This window comes from Polypterus senegalus, chromosome 3, assembly GCF_016835505.1.
Source record: "Polypterus senegalus isolate Bchr_013 chromosome 3, ASM1683550v1, whole genome shotgun sequence".
NCBI classification, from domain to species: domain Eukaryota; kingdom Metazoa; phylum Chordata; class Cladistia; order Polypteriformes; family Polypteridae; genus Polypterus; species Polypterus senegalus.
The window spans coordinates 223,841,400-223,863,135 of NC_053156.1; the positions used below are offsets into that span (position 1 = coordinate 223,841,400).

Below are 21,736 nucleotides of genomic sequence, written 5' to 3' on the forward strand. Positions count from 1 at the left end.
ATTTTTGCGAGAAAAACATTGTTGGCATTTCAAAATGGCAAGTGATTACACATGCATATCCTCACTAACATGTTTTAGTTTTTTTTTTTTTACTGTTGGATGGAACTCAGTTGACAGCTTTCCATTTGTTAACTGAAATTTCTCTTCTGAAGCCAACATACTTACTGTGAAGCCAAACACAATGTGCCTCCTACTATGACTACATGTGCCAATTCTTCTAATTTATTAGTGCACTTTTTTCTATTATCTTATGCTTTAAGGCAGCAAACTTAAAAATACCTTGTACTGTTACATTTCAATAATATATGGTAGCTATACAGCAAATATTTAATTTATAACAATGTATTACCTGCTATATTTGGCAAGATCCTCTTGACTAGGAAAAATCCTTGAAAGAAACAGGACTCTTGTTTCTATATTTCACTGTTATTATAAAGTTCATCAAACACTTGTTGCCACAGCCTCCAAGGTGTGGTAAAATGTTCTACAGAGTAATATTTATGAAAATCAAATGTCTAGGGTCTACAGCTCAACACCTATAGAAAAAAATTTTCAAAAAACAATATTAACTTGTAATTATTATGGACATGCATAACTTTGTGTGGATTTACAATGCAGAAGAATTTGGTGCCATGCGGTAAGAACACAGAACTGCATTTTTAAGGACTGGAGCCTGTCTTATGAAATACTGAAAGCCAAAATTAAGTGAAAATTGCAGAATGCAGAAACAAACTTGTAATTACTGTGTAAAATTTTCTTGTCAAATCTATCTTGTGCTTTTAAATGATGCTTTTAAGGTTGTTTGCTGTCCTCGTATCCATTCCTATTTTCTTCTTTACTTCCTAGTGCTCCGAGTTGCGGGGAGAGCTTGAAGCCCTAGAGGAGGAGTACCAGTGCTGTCAGAGGAAGCTTCAGCAATGTAGAGAAGAGCTGAATACTTTTCAGAGAAAGAAAAGCCGGGTGAGAGGGACCTATTATAGTAAATGTAGACTTTTTCTTTTAGAATCAGTGATAAGCTACATTTTACATTATAAAGCAACAGAGAAGCGAGATTAGGTCAGTAACTAATTGGTGAAAAAATACAGGCTTGGAAGAATTGTCATCACAAAGCCTATCTTATTGTAAAATGAAGCTAACACAAGCTTAGATGATGCTTTACAATTGGATGTTGTTTTATATCTTTCAATGCTTCCACTCCAAGTCCTAAATATGTAGAGGTAAATTTTGTAACAGTTAATTTTTAGAAAACCAAAATAAGTAATCCTGGCCACACTGATCAACAGTTAAGATTGTTTGCTAAAACAAAAAAAAGACTACTATGCAAGATTTTTTGCAATTACATGGATATAGTGCAATCTCCTGCCTTTTATATATTACGATTGAAAGACATATGGTAAGCACCTAGTTATGAATTAAAGAAAAGAATTAACAGTGTAAACTTAAGTGATCTGTCAATTGTCAGTTATAATCATGAACTTTAGACTTTAAGCCAGTCCACTTGACTAATGGTTCAAATAAACAGTTGTATCAATACATACTTGAATTACACAGCCATCTGTCAATTTTCTAACCTTCCCAATTTAATATTAGTGTCATGATAGTTGTTGCCCCAAATGCACCACTTTATGAATGCAGGCAATGAGGCATTGTGGTTAAGGCAGTGACTTGTGACACTGTGCAATGATGAGCTAGTTCTGGCTACTGGCATCACGTGACCATAATCAAGTCATGTCACCTGCTGTTGTCTGAGTGCTCAGGAACAAGGATAACTCAAAGCTAGAGTGCCCTCTGAATGGAGCCTGAATGTTCCCACTATGTTCATATGAACACTGTCACATTCCAAACAAATTGTAAATGTGTGGCTCCATCTTCCTGTAACTGTAAATTACATCATCTGGAGAGAAAGAAAAATGGAAGGATATACTACCAGCTTATTAAGCCAACAGTAAACCAAGCTGCTGTAAACTTCAAGACAAACAAGAACAGTAGTTCAATAGGCTCTTAACTGGAGACCACAGAGAAACACCTCTAGCTGTATTTTTGAAAGTCTGTCAGTCTAACATTTTTCAAATTTCTTTTTCAGAAATGCTGCAGCAAGTGGATTTTACTCCCAATGGCTATTCTCTTTGTAGCAGTGGCGGTGTCCTTCTTCTGCCCTGATGTTTGCGACCACATCAGTAACTGGCTAAAGTCTCTTGATATGAAAGCTGTATGGTTCTTACCCTGAGCCTTAATTCTAATAAGCACTGAATGAACAACAGTGAACCTGGTGATTCAGCAGGAGTTATCATGATGGAAACTAGCACATTTAGTCCAAGGAATATTTACTGATTGATGTGGCAGTAATAAAAAGAGGTGGTGAGGAAAACGTAGTTAAAAATGAAGATTATAAACTAGACCAGCCTTGCTTTCCACAACAATATGCAATTTAAAATGTTATATATACTGTGACTGTACAGACACTGTTTACTTTGCTTAGCAAGCAATAAATTGTCAGTGTGATCACTGCCAAGTCAAAGCCTTATCCCAGTGACCCCCAAGATCCGTAGCTGCCTATGCTTATTTATCAGCATTTACATAAACTGACAAGAATTCTTTAAGAAGTCCTGTATTATATGAATAATCTACAGTATAACAGCCAGAAAAAACATATAGGGTGCAATTTACAGAGCAGAAGTGTTTTTTTTAACCACTGTTTACATGAGATGTAAATAGACTATGTATGACACTGAATTGTTCTTTTTCAAATAAAGAGAAAACTGAAATGCAGTGTTATATGAACTGCATAAACTCTGACATCTTGAAGCATGAATAGTATCTTTTCTATGGAACAGTATAGTCTGTCTCCTCAATATATGTGTGTGTAGCTTTAATTCTGCAGAATTCAGTTTTTTCTTGATATTCACATATATTGTCAATTTAATCCATCAGCTGGCAATCCTGGTCATATCTCAAAGTAAGTCTGAACTTTATATATATATATATATATAGTGAACTTTGGACCCGAGCACAAACAGGCAGGCACAGAATGTTCCAAAACACAGGTTTTACTTTTGCTATCCACAATGCGCACACAATATAGTGCCCCAGTCCACCCTCAGTTCAGTCTCTATTTCTTTGGACTTTCTATTGCCGCCGTTACTCCACCTGTTGCAAGCTCCGTCTTCTTTCACCCGACTCTGGCTTCCTGAAAGGAGTGAGGTGGCCTCTTTTATAGTTCACCCGGATGTGCTCTAGGTGCTTCCTGATGTGTGGCGGAAGTGCTGCCCTTGTGCCCAGAAGCACTCCAGGTGTACCTGGACTCCCTTCCGGGGATCCATAATTATCCGGGTGCCCCCTGGCCCCAACAGGGATGAGCTTCCAAGCTCTGTTCCCGTTGCCCCCACACAGACCAGGGTGGCTGCCTTCATGTGGCCCGGGGGACGTATATTATATATACATACATACATACACACAAAATACCTTAGGTAGGACTAAAACCTGATGACTAATACCAATACCAGCCTTTGACAATTAAAGATTAACTGAGGGTTCTATAAATTGTGTTAAAAAATTAGTTACCACACCATCTAAATACATTTGATTTTTTATTTCTGTGTAATTTTAGTAATAGGAAAAAACTTTATATTGCCATAAATTATGAATGACCCATACTGCTTATATTAACTTTTTTGAATACAGTCTCTTCTTGGAATAAGGGACATATCTTAGCTAAAAGACTTAATTAACATGGATGAAATGGCATCAATATAATGCTTGCTCACATCTAGATGGTAAGTTTTCAATGTGGTTTTGAAACCACAAAGCAGAATGCTCATTAAGACAGCCAAACTAGGCCCACCAGGTTTCTACTCTAAATTTCCTAGAAAACTTAAAGCTTAAAGGCTTTAAATTTATTTTAATTAAAATTGAGTTGCATTAGATAGAGGGTATAAACCACACTGAGTGGGTCTCTAACACAAACTGCAAAGGAATGCATCAATATATTCAAGAAAATGAATCCACTTTTAAAAGGTGTATACTACTTATTAAAAGATTACTTTGAGAACAAGAATTATTTACCAATAAATATTCATCCATCCATCCATCTAATACAAGAATAACACTGTTAATTGACAAGTTTCTTCCAAAAACATTATTTTATGATGAAAAGAAAAAAGGGCATATGCCACTGCACTCTTTAAGCAACCAGCACTTTATTATTCTCACCTGTTACTGCTAACCTGCTTTTTGTAAAAAGTTCCAAAGAAGTTTCTGGATGCGGCACTCTAAACCAATGTACAGGTATGCTAAAAGGCAGTAATTACTAATAATAAAAAAACTATCACAAACTGCCAATTCACTTCCCAATGAAAATAAATGAATCAAGCACCAAATTAATAAATAGTTATTACGTGCTGGCTGCAAAACATTTTGCAAAATGTAAAAATGCAGTTTTGCTTAAGTAAGTCTGCTGGGCTGATTTTACCCCTCAGTGAAAGTAATTCTCCCCTTTAGGGTACAAACCTTTACATGTTACCTTTTGTTCACTCCTCGTTTTCCCCAGATGCTATATTCAGGCTTACTGAGTCTTGTGCATTTATGCTAAAATAGCATTGCAGTGTTCAGTACATTTCTAATTTGGGTATTTAAAACAATACTTGAAAACCACAGAGACACATTACAGTGAAATTATACATTCCATATTTAAATAATCAAACAAGTCATTCAAGTTTAAAACTACAGTCAGCTTTCAAATCTATACTAATTTTTGTTTACAGACTGCATTTACAGTTTTCCAGCCAGGTGAAGAAGGGAAATAAAAACTTACACTGATCACCACCCCTTGCTACAATGTCACTGCTGGAAGGCAGACCGTCTCAGTTGAAATATTCATACTTGTAAAACTTGGTCTTTGACTAATTATGTCTCGTCTGTTCTGGACCCAGGCTTCTACCTTTTCTTTCATTGCTGGCCAGAGGGCATCTGGAAAGCTAAATGAGTAAATTGGGATGTCTACATTTCCGGCAATGAATGGGCATGAAACAGACAGGCTGATGACTCGCAGTGGTGCCATTGTTAGGTTGTTCTCAAAGCTCTTCTCTTGGTTGAACCAGTACACTGTGGGGTAGCCAAGAAGAAAGCCAAACACAGAGCAGAGATTCCAGTCAAGTCCTAATGTATCCCGGAGGTTTACAATAGAAAACAATTTCTGCTCTCTTGATGGAATAGACTTTAATAGTTTAAATGACTCCAAGAGAACTGCAAGCTGTCCATGAACAGATGTTATAACTTCCAAAGAGGCTATTGCTGGCTGGGCCAAGGAACAGGAAATATCAACAAGAGCAACCTGGGAGTGGTGAAGAATGTCTTCCAGATGCCGAACAATACACTCCAAGTTAACTATCAGAATGCTCTCATCAATATCCAAAACATACAAATCTTGACTGAGCAGGCCTGCGTCTTGCAGCCTCTGTAAATAATCTTGAATTTGTTCAGAACTGGCACCATTGCTGTCATACAACAGTGCTGGCTTAATCCCAGCTTCCACGGCAAGAGTTTGGGTGACAAGGCTCCGGCACGCAATAGGAGGCAAGCGACGCTTCTTCACAGACAGACATTGATGACAAATTGCAACTGGAAGGTCTCTTGGTGCAGTCACATTCATAGTATGCGCCAGATAGAAAGAAAATCATCTAAAGAAGAGAAAGGTGTCAAGGTCACATAAGAGCAGAACACTCACCTCACTGCCCACAGACCCGTAACTCCATTCAGTGCTGCCAGAAATACGTTGATGTTTGTAGACAAAAAGGTTTGATTTACACTGATCACAAATTAGATTTGTTCTGTCACAAGGAAAGAGACACACATTATATATGGATATAAGTGACAATGCATCTTTAATATCTATTACTTTAAGTAAAACAAATTCATAACAAAATTATATGCATTGAAATGAATAACTACTGGAAACAACTTCAGGCTCCTTGCTTTAAATCTGTATATTCTTTACAAAACAGTAGACAAAATATGTTGCTTTTTTGCACTTAATCATTACACATATGAAGGAAGCAAACTGTGATATTTTTGAAAGCTGAAAGGTATCCACATCAATACAACTCTGCATATATACACACACGTGATAATAAAAATATAAAAATGAAAAAGAGTGACTTCCACAACTGATACAAGCAACAAATATGTTCCAGACTTTTTGTTACATGTTTGAAAACCTGTTGGCACCAGCTCATGACAGCTCTAGAGCTGATGGTTCAAATACTGCCCTGGTCACTGCCTGTGTGAAGGTTGCATGTTTTTCTTATGTCTGCAATGCATTTCTTGCCACATCCCAAAAATGTGTATTAGTTGGTACTGTAATTATAACCGGGCCAGTAGGTGTGTCTGTGTCTCATGGTGCTCTGCTCAGTGACAGGGTTGTAATGGCACAGACATCACCTACCTGCAGCCCTGAACATGTTACCCGAGTTAGACAAGGTATTTTTATTATTATTGTTATTTTAATAGTTCTACAGTGTTTTTGTTTTGAGGTACTATTAAAAACAGACTGTTTATAATTTTGGCCCAGGTTTTAGCAAAAGCTGCTGAAAATAACTAATGGTGGATGAAACCGAAAGTGCTATCAATCAGCAGATACAGGAAGCAATGATCAGTTTCTGCCCAGGTAATCATTAGAAGTTTTCACATTCTCCCTAGTGTTTTTCTGGATTTCCTTTGCACTCACTCTGCTTCCAGATATGTTGAGAAAACCGGCTTCTCTGAATTGCCTTACAATAAGTAAATGAGGTTATGTGTATGAGTGTACTTTGTAATGAAATGTAATCCATACTTGGCTTCCTGTAGCCCAGCACAGGAATAAACGTGTCCAAGAAAATGCATAGAAGAATGTCTATTTCTTGCTAACTACTTTTGTATAAACAACATAGGAAGCTTTGCATCACTTTTTAATCCGAATGAATTTAGTTACACTTTAGGGGGTTTCTAAGAGTATTCTGGAGTGAAGAGAACCCATATAATAATTTAAAATAAATTCATAGTTTATTAATGAACACATATTTTAGGTAACAAAATAATATACCGGGTGAAGAACTAACACACTGCCATACAATAATGGATGTAATGTGCATGTCAATAAAGTAACAATTACACACTCTGAACAGGAAAATGGAAAATAATATCTTTCACGCGTAACAGTATAATGCAGTAAAAATCAATATAAATCAAGTTGAGAATGCCTGTCTGTCTGGACATCACTCATGAACGACTGAACTCAGCTAATTGAAATTTGCCTTGGTTCCTTTCACAGTATAAGCTACTTTTTTCTGCCTGCAGTCTCCAGGGGTTTATAGATGGTTTCTTTGAGAAATCTTGCTATGCGACACATTATATTCTTAAATTTTCAGTACCAAATCTAGGATGCAGACAAACATATTGTCATGAAAGTTTAGGAATTAAAGGTAGACCTGCTTGAAAAGCAATGTATCCGTTACCTCAGTAATACTCCCAAGGGCATACTCATGGACTTCAACAGTTAAACATTTGTTTTGATGGGATACCCCCGTCAGATCTAGCCATTCATGTTTGGGTAAAAATTGTCAGTATTTTTTGCTACTACTATTTCTTTTTTTTTTTTTTTTAAAATGATTTTCAAATAATATGCCCTCTAGAAAGAGGGACACTTTAAATCCAAGATCTGCTGATGCCAGAAGATTGTGTCTGATAAGGATTCTGAAAGCCAAGAACAGTAAAATAACCATTTAAAATTGTACAATGAAAGTTATAGATTTCTGCAGCCACATAACAGTGGCTGAAATATTGACTGGCGATGGAGCAGGTTGAATCAGTTTCATCCTAAGAATACCTGCGATTCTCTGATTCTCTTTTAAATGTCTAACTTTGCAATCAGCATAACCAAATCACCAGTTGAGACACTGGAAATTGCAGGCACTGATTTAAGAACAGATTGATTCTCTCATGTGTAGCTTTATGTTGCTTGCTCACGAGTGATGTTAAGCAGATCTTTGCTTATATATGCTCTGCGAAACACAAAAACAAAACGTTTATAATGAAGCAGTTTCTTGACATTTGATGTTTATTTAGCTGATGACTTTATATAAATAACATTTTTTATTTCAATTAAATTTGCAATATTTCCATAAATAAAATATCAGTATGTATTGTAAAGTGGAATGAATATTTAAATCAAATGTCACTCTATTTTTCCGAATTTCTGAGGTAGTAATCCACCTGTCAGATGGGTAACTCCGATAGTTTTAAAATAAAACCACAGAGAAATGCAGCAACTTGCTCGCCATTATCAATTAAACATGGAAAACAATGTACCCCTATCTTTACTTCTGAATGACTGGACCACTTTTCTCAAATATGAAATGGTGCATTATTGTTTCTGACTGCGCAAATAACACTTGCCTAGTTGTTTTTTTCCCTGATACTTATATATAATGTGATTACTTCCAGTGCAATTGTATACAGAATATAAAAGGTTAGTACAATGTTCTTATACACCTTTAAAATTAACCTGATGCAATCACGTACAGTGATCAGGGTGTTGTCCGTTGGCCATTTCGATTTACAGTACTGGGTCAATTCTTTCCAACTTCCCGTTTAAGTGAATCGATTCTTATGATTCATATATAGTCTGGCGTATATAGGAAGACCGTATCACTAACGAAAGACGCTGACTACATCAGGCAGAAAGGACACACTTCCACTTTAGCACTCCAGTTGAGGTACCTGGATCGATTTGTTCATGATCACGAATCATTGCAAACAGTCGATCAAAAAGAACGAATCGTCCACTAATCGCCCATCCCTATGTATAGCGGTTGTGGACACGCAGCTTTGTGGTTTATGCAGTACATCACCTCATCTTTGGTCACATTACAAACCAATTACAAGAGTGTGTGTTATGGTTGCCACCCGTCCTTTAAAATACGGAATCGTCCCGTATTTGAGAATGAAATTGCGCTTGGCCCCCAAGGGATGTGGCCCCCGCTGCAGTATGCGTCCCTTATTTTTTTGTATTAAAAGTGGTAACCCTAGTATGTGTGTGTGTGAGAGAGAGAGAAACTGTGCCACTTGTCCGGCCATACCAGCTATAACTGAATATCTCAGCTCTTCGTAAGAAAAGTCTTTTAGTCACTTGTACTATGTTAAAAGCAATGAAAGTGGATAAGCATTTCACTTTGGAAAGCACAAAGTCAATAAACTATTATTCAGCTGAACGACTTAACATTGACACAGACGTTTAGTACATGTAACAAAACAGAACAGACAAGTTACAACTTTCAGAAAATGAGCGGATGGTTACCTTAAATATTAAATAAAATTCCTGCGAAGCTAAAACGAAAAAACGTGAAACACTGTCAGTACTTCCGTCGCGCAACATGACGAAAACAGGTCGTCTTGTCTCTGTCACTACCGGATATGCCCTCAAATCCCCGCCCTTTAATCATTCGGTCATTTCCGTTCATCACCGAGGCTCTCCAAGCTTTCTACTGCCAGTGCCACCTTGTGTTATCTAACACGACAATGATAATAAACACGCAGTGTGTGTTGTGGCTTAATGTAACACACCATTCTAGATTATTATTCGTATACGATTTCTTTTAATGCTGACAAGTTTCAGTAAACGGTTTCCTTTACGAGTTGTAATGAGTATGTGATTTTTTAAGGACCTGTAACGACGATCGGGCTCTTGTTCTAAAAACGGACGCCACTTGTTTTTAAGATTAGGCATCTACTCTAAATTTTTAAGATCAGGGACCCTAGTGAACTTGGCCATACCCCCAGGAACCTAAAGTTCTGGGTTTGTAGTAGGGGTAGGCCAGTCTGAAACAACAAGAACAGATGGACGATCGTAAGTTTTCTTTGTAGCAACTTAAAAATTTTGTTATCAATGTATAGCATCGAAAGCACCCAATTAGACGTTCTGATTTTCTCAAGGAGAGACTCGATTCATGGAAAACTGTATTTAAACGTTCCTATACCCAAATGATTTGAGTCAAAGAGAATCTATATCGGGGAAATAAATCTTTATTTATAAAAGAGGGGATTAATACATAATTTATATATCTGAACTTCTTAATGAGCGTTGCGATTTTTGTATTTCTGATGATTTTGTAGCTTTAACAACAGGATTGCCAGATGCTACAGTCAAAATCCATGCCAATTTCTTCACATTTTGGGAATCATTCCCTCTTCATTATATAAAAAAGAACTATCTTAAGTATTATTTAGCAATTTACATGTTTAATAGACCTGCGGTGGGTTGGCACCCTGCCTGGGATTGGTTCCTGCCTTGTGCCCTGTGTTGGCTGGGATTGGCTCCAGCAGACCCCCGTGACCCTGTATTTGGATTTGGCGGGTTAGAAAATGGATGGATGGATGGATGGATGTTTAATAGACGCATTTTGATTCCGTTTTAAAGAAAGCGTATTAGGGCCACGGTGAAAAAAAAATACGGACACAGTGAAGAAAAAAAATCTAAATGTCGAGATTAAAGACGACATGTTGACTTTATTCTCGACATTTCCACTCGACTCTCGCCATTTATGTCGAAATTAAAGACATTTCCACTTTATTCTAGTAGTTTATTTTGTCAGTAAAATGTCGCAAACTAAACTTCATCTTAAAATGAATGTTTAATTTACTAGATTTTCTCAAACCCTGTCATAAATTAATGTAGCACATTAAATGCTTTATATTAAGTGTTCCCCGACACAGTTGTTAACCTCTACGCACTTCTTAAACTGACTTCATCTTGCACTGACAGGCACCGTCAGCGACCGCCGCACATTGACTTCATGATATTCCTGCTCTATGAACATTCAAAATACTAAGAGAAATACTTGATATCTTCTTCACGATTAAATGCATTAAAGCGTGTATTAAGCATGGATGGCGAGGGGCACGGTGGCGTGGCTGTAGTGCTTCTCCCTTGCATTAACGGTTCCCCAGGTGTATGTTCAGTGTAGTGAACTTTATGGCAGGTGTGATGAGGCTCCAAAAAACTGGGTATATGAACGGGTATCACACTGGTTTAACTGGAATATCGTGTACATGTTGGGTTCGTGATGTGGTGGTCGGAGACACGAACGCAGAATTCAATGGATGTTCTTCTGAGCATGTTTTCTTTATTGCATCCGTGCTGTCTCTATCTGGCGTATTAAACCTCCAGTTCCTATCCTTGCTTTTTCTTTCTGCACATAACCAATCACCACACAATAAACGTCTTTGTGAAATTAAAACAAGTTATAAACCTAGACCTCAGAGTTTTCAGAACTTAAAATGTATTACAGCATATGGGGGCACGGTGCTTGCTGGGATGGAGTTTTCAGAACTTTAAAAAAAGGATAGGAACTGGAGGTTTAAACCAGTGCGATACCCATTCATATATCCAGTTTTTTGGAGCCTCGTCACACCTGCCATAAAGTTCACTACACTAAACATACACCTGGGGACCCCTTAATGCAAGGGAGCAGCACTACAGCCACACCGCCATGCCCCCCGCCACCCATGTTTACAGTAATACATGCTTTAATGCATTTCATCGTGAAGAACATATCAAGTATTTTAAATGTTCATAGAGCAGGAATATCATGAAGTCAATGTGCGGCGATCGCTGCCGGCGCCTCTCAGTGCAAGAGGAAGTCAGTTTAAGAAGCGCATAGAGATTAACAACTGGGTCGGGGAACACTTAATATAAAGCATTTAATGTGCTACATTAATTTATGACGGGGTTTTAGAAAATCTAGTAAATTAAACATTCATTTTAAGATGAAGTTTAGTTTGCGACATTCTACTGATAAAAAAAAATACTAGAATAAAGTGAAAATGTCGACTTTAATCTCAACATAAATGGCGAGAATAAAGTGGAAATATCGAGAATAAAGTCAACATGTCGACTTTAATCTAGACATTTAGATTTTTTTTTCTTCACTGTGTCCGTATTTTTTTTTCACCGTGCCCCTAATACGCTTCCGTAAGAAAGAGCTTATATCACCTGTATAAGGAAATTACTTAGCTCAAGGTAGAGCTACAATTGTACTAAAACATTTTAGGTTGGTCTGTTGAAAAATCGTTTCCGACTTTCAAAGTGCCATTTGTAAAAGAATGACATGTTTTACATTTATATTTATTGGCTTGAAGACGCTTTTATCCAAAGGGACTTACAAAAGAGGTAAACATAATCGAGTACCATTTGGCTACGGCCTGTTTGTTCAGCAAGGATAGTAGGAACCCTGTTTAACCCAGCCTAGTATTGCTTACAAAATAGCGTGGATGTAACAAATGAGAATTTCTGCATAGATTAACATTGTTGTTGAAAGCACATTTTAGTTATGGAACTTTAACTACTACCTTTTAATTAATGTTATCTACATTATGAATAAAAATGTAATAGTTTCTTTACTAGAAATGCTTTCATTTCAGATCATACCTCTTCCAGAGCTTGTGTTGAGTGGAAGGTTTCCTACTTCAAACTGAATTTGAGTGACATGTGGGTTGTCTTGCATTTATTCCTTGTCCCCAATACCATCAAGGAAATTAATTTTAAAATTCTTTACTCATATTTTCCTTGTAACAGGTGGCTAAATGGATTTTATAATTATGTGTCATCCTGATGTTCATTTTTCAGAAAGATGAAACAAGTCATCTATTTTATACAGTAGCTGTTCCCGCTCAAACATATTTTAGATCAAGGCTGTAGCTTTTGCAGATCTGGGTCATTCCATGTCAAATCAACCAATGGCCCACTCTGGCTTGCTGGTCTTTGCTAATTTGAATGCCAGCACATAACATGCCTTCGTGCTTGATTCTTGGATGGCAATTTGTCGGATAAAGGTGTTTTGCTGAGCCTGCAAACTAGCTGCCAACCTCTGAGCGGTGGCCGTCCGTTCTTGTGTTGACTGGTTGTTAGCGTAATTAGCATGCTTGGTGGATAAGTGACGGCTGATGGTGTATTCCTTAAAACTGCAACGGTTTCTTGGCAAATAAGACATACTGTTCTGTACAGCCTTTGACCGGACTTCAGTGAAAAAGTATTTAGCTGTCCATTCCTCATTAAACACTCGGCACTCACTGTCGACTTTTCATTTCTTTGTCCCATTCATTGTTGCAAATGGGATCAGAGCAGTAGCAGATTAATAACAGAGAGTAACCCGGGCTCCGCAAAAACCAAGTCAATGTATCACTGCGCCTAATGCGCCACCTGGTGGAACGCCAGGCATTACAGGACAAGGTCAAATTAATGCAGTCATAATTATGATATGATTTGATTTGGGCAATTTTGTACCAATCTTCGGCGGGCCGGATGTGGCCCGCGGGCCGTAGTTTGCCCACCCTTGAACTAGACTACCGACAGAGTAGTGCACTCTTTGTAATTAGATTACCCATAAGACATCACAAATGTGTTGTATAGCATCCGCTTCTATCCCTTGTGACTTCCATGTAATTTTCAAATGACTGTTTTCATTTACCCTTGTTTATTATTTAACAAGATTTCATTAGTACCCAAACTTGTAAAATATAACGTAAATGTAATAAAATATCAGTAATAATAGGGGTTATAAAATAATCTTTATTGGCACCCAACAACTATGTACAAAAGACATTTAAAGGAACATTCCACATAAAAATATATTTTTTTATCTGTTACCTACCCTGCATTGTTTGTAGGGATGGCCAGGAAAAAAATTTAAGCTGTTTTCATGGAGAAAGGGGATCACAACATTGCTGATATAATAGGCTTCAATACAGACCCAGCCTGATCAACAGCAAATAACATGAAAACATCCATAAACACATCTCAGATTACTTATTTTGCATAATCCAAATTTCATGTATCCAGTCATATGCTCACAACATCCCACATTTGTATTTTGGTTAAAATATCTTCTATATAATAAACCACTAAGGTATGTGTGTCCAGTCCCTCAGAGTAATCTGATTGGTCAGTTTGGCTTTCGTGATGCAAAGAAAGAGGATGTGCAAATATGAGACATATGAGGAGGAGTAAAGGCATAGGAAGCTTGCTGAGAGAGTCCCCTTCAAGGAATAAAAGTACAAAACTGGACAGGAATTGAGAAAGACACCTCAGAAATAATGACAGGCATTTTGGGAACCCGCTTGAGAAAGGAAGCGCCAGTTAAGAGACGTTCACACATGCAAACACAGAGGAAAGGTGCTGAAGGAACATGTAGGGCAAGAGATAGCAAATATTCTTAAATTATTGTATGACTTGACATTGCTAGATGTTGTGGCTACTTCTTAAATAAAGCAGACTTCTGGAAAAATAGTCTCACGTATGAGTAAGAAGCATGTTTAAGCAGGAGCCAGCGTTTGAAGTGAAACAACTTACTCATCCACTTTCCCTTTTTACAGTCTCTTGCTTTTAAACATTCCCATAGCTAGTTCCTTTGTATCCTAGAAGTGTTGAATTATTGCTGTATTTATTATTACAATATTAGCAGATTACTTACATTTATTTTTTTGGTACCCTGTGTTTGTTATTCTGGCTGTAGAATAACAAATGCAGAGGGAGCTCATTTTCATAGTTAGGTATTCAGTACAGTTCTGCATAGCACTGTACCTTCTGAGGCCTGCAGGGGGCAGACCAGCTCCCCAAACCTGACACAGATGTAGACACAAGTTTATAAGCATACCAGCTTTATTCAACTGTGGGAAATACTTTCCAACCATTGCCCACCTTTCCAACACAGTACAAGTAAGCACCACAGCACATTATAAAGCACTCAGCACTTTGTCTTCAGTCTTCTCTCTTCCTCTGACTCTGTTTGACTCCACTCGTCCTTCAGCAAGCTTTGTCCTTCTTCGTCCCGACTCTGGCTCCTGGAGAGTGGCAATGGGCTTCTTTTAGCCTGCACCCGGGAGTACTTCCAGTAGCCCGTTAGCATGGTCTGAAAGCACTTCTGGGTGAGGCGGAAGCCGACAAAGTAGGGCCCCACAGTCCCTGCAGCAACCCCTGGAACTCAGCAGGGTTGTGCCGAACTCCAGCTTCCATGAAGCATGTGGGAACCTGAGACACTGCTATTCTATGGGGAATCCATTTGCCCTGTCCTGCTACTTGAAATATAACTAGTGGATGAATAAAGCTGCCCAAAATTTAAAAAGCTTCTGGGTATTGTTCTATCACACTTTTTTATTTCTTGTACCTGCTGTCATTTCCTGCTGCAGGGGAAACCCATTTCCACAACTGGTGCCATGCTATGGAAATCTTTTCTCTTCTAAAAAAATGAGATGTTTTAATAGTACATGTGTACATTATTTAAAAAATCCAAGTTTTTTGCAAATTTATATCATGTTTTGTAACTATTGTATTGAACACTTTTTTCCAGATGAAAGCAAATCTAAGCACTTTTATTTCTGGTAATATCTATATTATGTGAACGATAGGGGGTGCTCTCACTCCCTTGAACCCCTGTCCACGACTCCAGACACCAGGTAAAAGTCCAATCTTTGACTTTATTTAATCTCTACAGTGCACAAAGCACACTCTCCACCACAATACTCATTAAACTCACACAAATACTACAATAAATCAATCCTCCAGCTCCCAGACGCATTGCCACCCTTCCATCCAGCTCAGCTCGCCATCTGGGAGCTCCCACAGTCCTTTTATACTCCCTGACCCGGAAGTGTTCTCAATCCCCAGTCCATGTGATCCTCAATCACTTCCGGGTCAGGTAAAAGTTCTTTTCTTCACCCCGGAAGCCCGTCGCTCTTCCTATGACGAACTTCCGGGTCATAGGTCACAAAGAAGTCCTCAGTCCTCCCTGCAGCTCCCTCTTGTGGTCCCCATGGCATCCAGCAGGGCTGTGCATAAAAACCACATTGTCCATAATGCCCTGCTGGTCTTCTGGGGACCTCCATGCTGCAAGGAGGGCTCCACCTGGCGGCTTGGGGGTATTGGCCGGGATAAACGGCCAGCCATCCTTCACAATTAATATATCTAATAACAGTAGCTGGTACATGTCATTCATTGATGAAGGCAACGTAAAATCAGTAGTCATGGCCATCAAGTGCAACCTGCAGAGCAAGACAACTATTAATATTAGAAGAGATAGTTTCTAGAGAAATAAGGCTCACCAAAATCAAATAAGTACACATTATAGTTTGTTATCAGGTAATCAACATCATTTGTAATCAGAAATGAGCTGCTGATATTTTTCATCAATTCATCCATTTTTTTTATCAGCTTATATAATAATGTGAGAAAATGTAAGTTCCTAGTGTTAAATTTGTTTTCCATTTCTATGTAGAAGGTGAATTTGTATCCCACTTGTTACGAACTGTGGAAGAATATTATTTTAAACAGGCACCCCTCACTGGAATGCCCCGATTTAAGCAATAAAACACAGGCAGGAGAAAGTGTCAGTCGTTATTCTTTATCTAAATCTTGTAAGAGGCAACCACTTTTCATATTAGTAAGAGATGCAAAAGAAAAAGTGTCCTCTGCGCTATATTTATATTATGTAAGTAACTTAATACTTTTCAGCATACAATGTTTGTTTTTTTCACTCAGCAGCTAATACTATTCCTTATTCTTGAACATGCTATCTAAAATTGTATGAATAAAACATTACTGCTGTAGATCAATACTTGCTTTTCCTTGTGACTTCACTTTTGTTGATGGTCGTTGCAAAACACAATCTGAGAGGAAACTGTATTCGTTCAGTAATTAACAGGAATAATAGGAATTTTGGGTATAAGTACAATTTCACCCTGTAAGTAGATCCTGTAAGATTGGTTGCTTCAGTCAGATTTAAATGTAAACTTTAAACTGTTGTCTTGCGCCATTAAAACAGTTTGTGGGGTTTAGATCAAAAGCAGTATACAATGAATTATTGTTTAATATAACTTTTTATTACATACAACATGGACGTTTACAGGCTACACATTTATGTGGCCCTTGGAATGAACTCAACATTTTACACATTGTACAGATACAAAGAGCTTAAAAGAAATATCATGAACAGTACTACAGTGACCACTTCTTCCGAGTTCTGTCAGTGGGGGGATCACATGCATTTACACTGACCAAAGCATGTGGTTGCACCCGGCTTGTGTTTTACATAGGGCTTGACGTGGGTTGGTGATCTGCACTGGCAGTTCTGTTTCTGCTATGCAAACTGGAGCACAGCAGCACATCACAGTCTAACCTCTAAGGCAGGGGTCCTTAATCAAGATCCTGGTGGGCAGCAGTGGCTACAGGTTTTCGTTCCAGCCAGTTTCCTAATTAGAACTCTGTCCTTACTGATAATGAAACTCGGTATATATGCCTTGTTAGTGCTTTCATTAATCAAAGACAAATTTTAGTTACATTGTAGATCAGAGGTCCTCAATTACAGTCCTGGAGGTCCATAGTGGCTGAAGGTTTTCATTTCAACCAATTTCTCAATTAGAACCCAAATATTTACTACTAAAGCAATACATTTTTTTGGGTTTAATTTTAGTTATCTTGCATGTTACAATTCAGAACCCTTTAGTTTGAATTGTTCCCTGTTTTCCTAACCCGACATTAGTTAAAAATGAAAAACAGATAGCTGGAGAGCTGCTGGTTTATTGGTTAACGTGCTTCCTTTTAAACTTGTGCACATGCACCATGAAGTATCTGTGTAAAAAATGTTTAGAAACAAAGGAAAGGGGAATAGGAAGGAGTGTAAAGTTTAAATCTGTTCTGGTCCACAAAACACCTGGATGATGTTCTTAGAGAAGGAAACTCTACAGTGCAATTCAAATTTCTCTTGGATGAATGGAAGCATTAACAAGCCAAATAGTTAAATACCAAATTTCATTAGCAGCTAAGACTGAAACTGTTTGAAAGGAAAACCTGCAGCCACTGTGGCTCTCCAGGATAGTGACTGAGGACCCCTGCTCTAAGGGGACACCTTAAATCTCTGCAGTACTGCATGTATTTCGCCGCCAAGCCGCTTCCCTCCACCCCATTTTTGAAGTTTATGTATAGAAGAGCATGTGAAAATCCAGTCTGGCTTGAATTTGTATGCATTTTATACTGCATTGTGAGGTGTAAGCAGCAGCAATCAGGACAGGGTATATACTGTGTGTACCATGTGTATCCAGGGGTGCCACTTGCTTACCAATTCTTCTAGGTCTTTCACTAACTTTTTTCCATTCACTTCACATCTCATTTTTCCAGTAGCTCATTCCTTTGCCTGTTTTTTCTGTGCAGAAAAGCTGACCCCTTTTTTTTTTATTTTAACTTGCTGTCTGCCCCATTGTTCTGTGAGACTACAGTGTGAATTTGTACAGTGGTGGTGTTCTGCTTGCGGCATTCATTTGCATGAACTGAACACCCAATTTCTCCACACAATCATAGCTGAAGTGAGAAGAGGATGCGCTGCTAAAAAAAATACCCCACTCGTTACAGGTTTACTACCAAGCAGCACTAAGAAATAAAAAAATATATATTATTATTATTTATATATATATATATAAATTTGGGGTGGGCTGTATCCCTTAAATAATGATATATCGAACTGTCTTTTCTTAGTCAATACACACCAGCCTAAATGGACCTCCCTGCCAAATTTCAGTTCTTTAATTAAATGGGGAATAGTGCTTTTTTTGACGAGTGAATGACTCAGTCAACTTTGCATTTTTTTATATATACAGTTTGTGAACCCTTTAGAATTTTCTGTATTTCTGCATAAATATGACCTAAAACCATCAGATTTTCACTCAAGCTCTAAAGTAGATAAAGAGAAACCAGTTAAACAAATGAGTCAAAAATCTTATACTTGGTCATTTATTTATTAAGGAAAACAATCGAATATTACATATCTGTGAGTGGCAAAGTATGTGACACTTTTCTTTCAGTATCTGCTGTGACCCCCCTTTGCAGCAATAACTGCAACTAAACATTTCCAGTAACTTTTGATCATTCCTGCACATCGGCTTGGAGGAATTTTAGCCCATTCCTCCGTACAGAACAGCTTCAACTCTGGGTTGTTGGTGGGTTTCCTCACATTAACTGCTCGCTTCAGGTCCTTGTATAACATTTCGATTGGATTAAGGTCAGGACTTTGACTTGGCCATTCCAAAACATTAACTTTATTCTTCTTTAACAATTCTTTGGTAGAACAACTTGTGTGCTTAGGTTATTGTCTTGCTACATGACCCACCTTCTCTTGAGATTCAGTTCATGGACAGATGTCCTGACATTTTCCTTTAGAATTCTCTGATATAATTCAGAATTCATTGTTCCATCAATGAAGGCAAGACATCCTGGCCCAGATGCAGCAAAACAGGCCCAAACCATGATACTACCACCACCCCATTTCACAGATAGGATAAGGTTCTTATGCTGGAATGCAGTGTTTTCCTTTCTCCAACCAGAACACTTTTCATTTAAACCAAAAAGTTCTATTTTGGTCTCATCTGTCCACAAAACATTCTTCCAATAGCCTTCTGGTTTGTCAACGTAATCTTTAGCAAACTGCAGACAAGCAGCAATGTTTTTTTTGGAGAGCAGTGGCTTTCTCCTTGCAACCCTGCCATGCACACCATTGTTGTTCAGTGTTCTCCTGATGGTGGAATCATGAACATGAACATTAGCCAATGTGAGAGAGGCCTTCAGTTGCTTAGAAGTTATCCTGGGTTCCTTTGTGACCTCTCTGACTATTACATGCCTTGCTCTTGGAGTGATTTTTGTTGGTCGACCACTCCTGGGGAGGGTAACAATGGTCTTGAATTTCTTCATTTGTACACAATCTATCTGACTGTGGATTGGTGGAGTCCAAACTCTTTAGAGATGGTTTTGTAACCTTTTCCAGCCTGATGAGCATCAACAACTCTTTCTTAGGTCCTCAGAAATCTCCTTTGTCCGTGCCATGATACACTTCCATAAACGTGTTGTGAAGAGCAGACTTTGATAGATCCCTGTTCTTTAAATAACACGAGGTGCCCACTCACACCTGATTGTCATCCCATTGATTGAAAACACCCGACTCGAATTTCACCTTCAAACTAACTGCTAATCCTAGAGGTTCACATACTTTTGCCACTAACAAATATGTGATATTCGATCATTTTCCTTAATAAATAAATGACCAAGTATAATATTTTTGTCTCATTTGTTTAACTGGTTTCTCTTTATCTACTTTTAGGACTTTAGTGAAAAATCTGATGATGTTTTAGATATTTATGCAGAAATATAGAAAATTCTAAAGGGTTCATAAACTTTCAAGCACAACTGTATGTATATAAAATACACACACACACACACACACACACACACACACACTAGGGGGGCCAAGCCCCCTGGCGACTTCGGGGCCCAACCCCCAAAATCAAGAAATTCTATAAATTTGTAAGAGAAAAAATGAATTATTATTTAACAGAGCAAAAATCATGAAGTGGGAATAAAATATTTACTCTCTTATCAATTGGAGTATTCCCATTAAACTGAGGTCCACTATGCTCGACGAGTATTTATAAGAGACTAAATAAATGATCCCTTCATTTTAACTGAGATTCTTATAGATAAAAAACTTTTTTTTAAAAATGACTCATTTAAGTAACAGGAAAAATCAGGTGAAAACTGAAGTGGTATGCAATGGGTCATTGTAACTTGACCTTCAGCTAACTAAATCACCTAAATACAAACATTGGTGTTATGAATAGTTTTTTTTAATAGTTTGTTCCTGTGAAAGAAAGCTTACTCAATCAAAAATAATGTCATTTATGTAATTATTAAAATAAATTATTGAAATAATAATGACTTTTTGAAGTTAAAAACCACGACTTTCCTGATATTAAAAACCACGACTTTCATGATATTAAAACCCACGATTTTCGTGATATTAAAACCCACGATTTTCGTGATATTTTAGTTTATAATTAAAAACAGAATAAGAATCTGAAAATCTAACAACATCACATTAAAGTTTGATAAGTTCTGAAAAGAATGATACCAAACATATATGTAGGTTTTTTAAAATAAGCCCGATTTAAAGCGTGACAAATAAATGTGACATAAAAACGTCACATACAATCGTTGTACTAGATATATATACACTGTACAGTATCTGTACCTGTAGATTATTAAACATACACAATATAACATTTATAGCAAATGATAGCACACATCAATTATTTTAATACATTTTTTAATTATAACATCTAAAATATTTAATTTCAAATATTTTTCATAAAAGTAATCACTCTAACTTTGAGTACACACAGAAAAGTAAAGCCATGTATACCACGACTGTTCAATGGATGGGGTCTACAGTTCTTCTAAAACATATGCTCAGATTGCCTTAAAGAAATACGGCTTTTCCTTCTCACTGCCATGAGATACAATGGCTGCGAACCCTGTAATGCCACTTCTGCCAGGACCTAGAAGGTGTTACTGATAAGTAAGGAATGAAGTTATGAACAAAAGCACTGGCACAGAGGTGAACACATTCCCGAGTGCTCAATGTTATTCAAATGCTCCATTTACACTGTTTAAAAGTAAAATAAAATATGTAAGTGCATTACTGTTCCCAATTTATCACAACCTTAAATATACTATTAAGCAAAATTTGACTGTACAGGCAAACATTTCTTAAATACAATCGAAACATCAAAATACATGATAAAATAAGACAAAACAGAGCCCCTTTAAATTTTTCCCATTAGACATTTAACAGTGACTGGGACAGAAAAAAGTGATCCTTTTAAAATAAATTAA

General features: G+C 37.5%; 2 protein-coding genes across 5 annotated transcripts in view; one reads left to right on the forward strand and one right to left on the reverse strand.

Annotated features, from left to right (window-relative positions):
• LOC120525902 (TRAF3-interacting JNK-activating modulator) overlaps positions 1 to 2,635 on the forward strand; it is a 99,535-nt gene extending 96,900 nt beyond the window's left edge. For both annotated transcript variants that reach the window (XM_039748583.1, XM_039748584.1), the window contains exons 14-15: positions 847 to 960; positions 2,084 to 2,635. In XM_039748583.1, coding sequence (XP_039604517.1) covers positions 847 to 960; positions 2,084 to 2,227 — 258 coding nt within the window. In that variant the 3' untranslated portion in view covers positions 2,228 to 2,635. The remainder of the gene's footprint in view (positions 1 to 846; positions 961 to 2,083) is intronic.
• c3h1orf74 (chromosome 3 C1orf74 homolog) overlaps positions 1 to 9,452 on the reverse strand; it is a 43,863-nt gene extending 34,411 nt beyond the window's left edge. For 2 of the 3 annotated variants that reach the window (XR_005633041.1, XR_005633040.1), the window contains exons 1-2: positions 9,329 to 9,452; positions 5,723 to 5,825 (exon numbers count right to left, since the gene is read on the reverse strand). Coding sequence is in view for 1 of the 3 variants with exons in the window: in XM_039748585.1 (XP_039604519.1) it covers positions 4,829 to 5,647 (819 nt within the window). In the remaining 2 variants the exon portion in view is untranslated. Of the gene's footprint in view, positions 1 to 3,046; positions 5,826 to 9,328 lie in introns of those variants that run through there. The other variant, XM_039748585.1, reaches the window with a different exon arrangement.
• Positions 9,453 to 21,736: the final 12,284 nt, after the last annotated feature.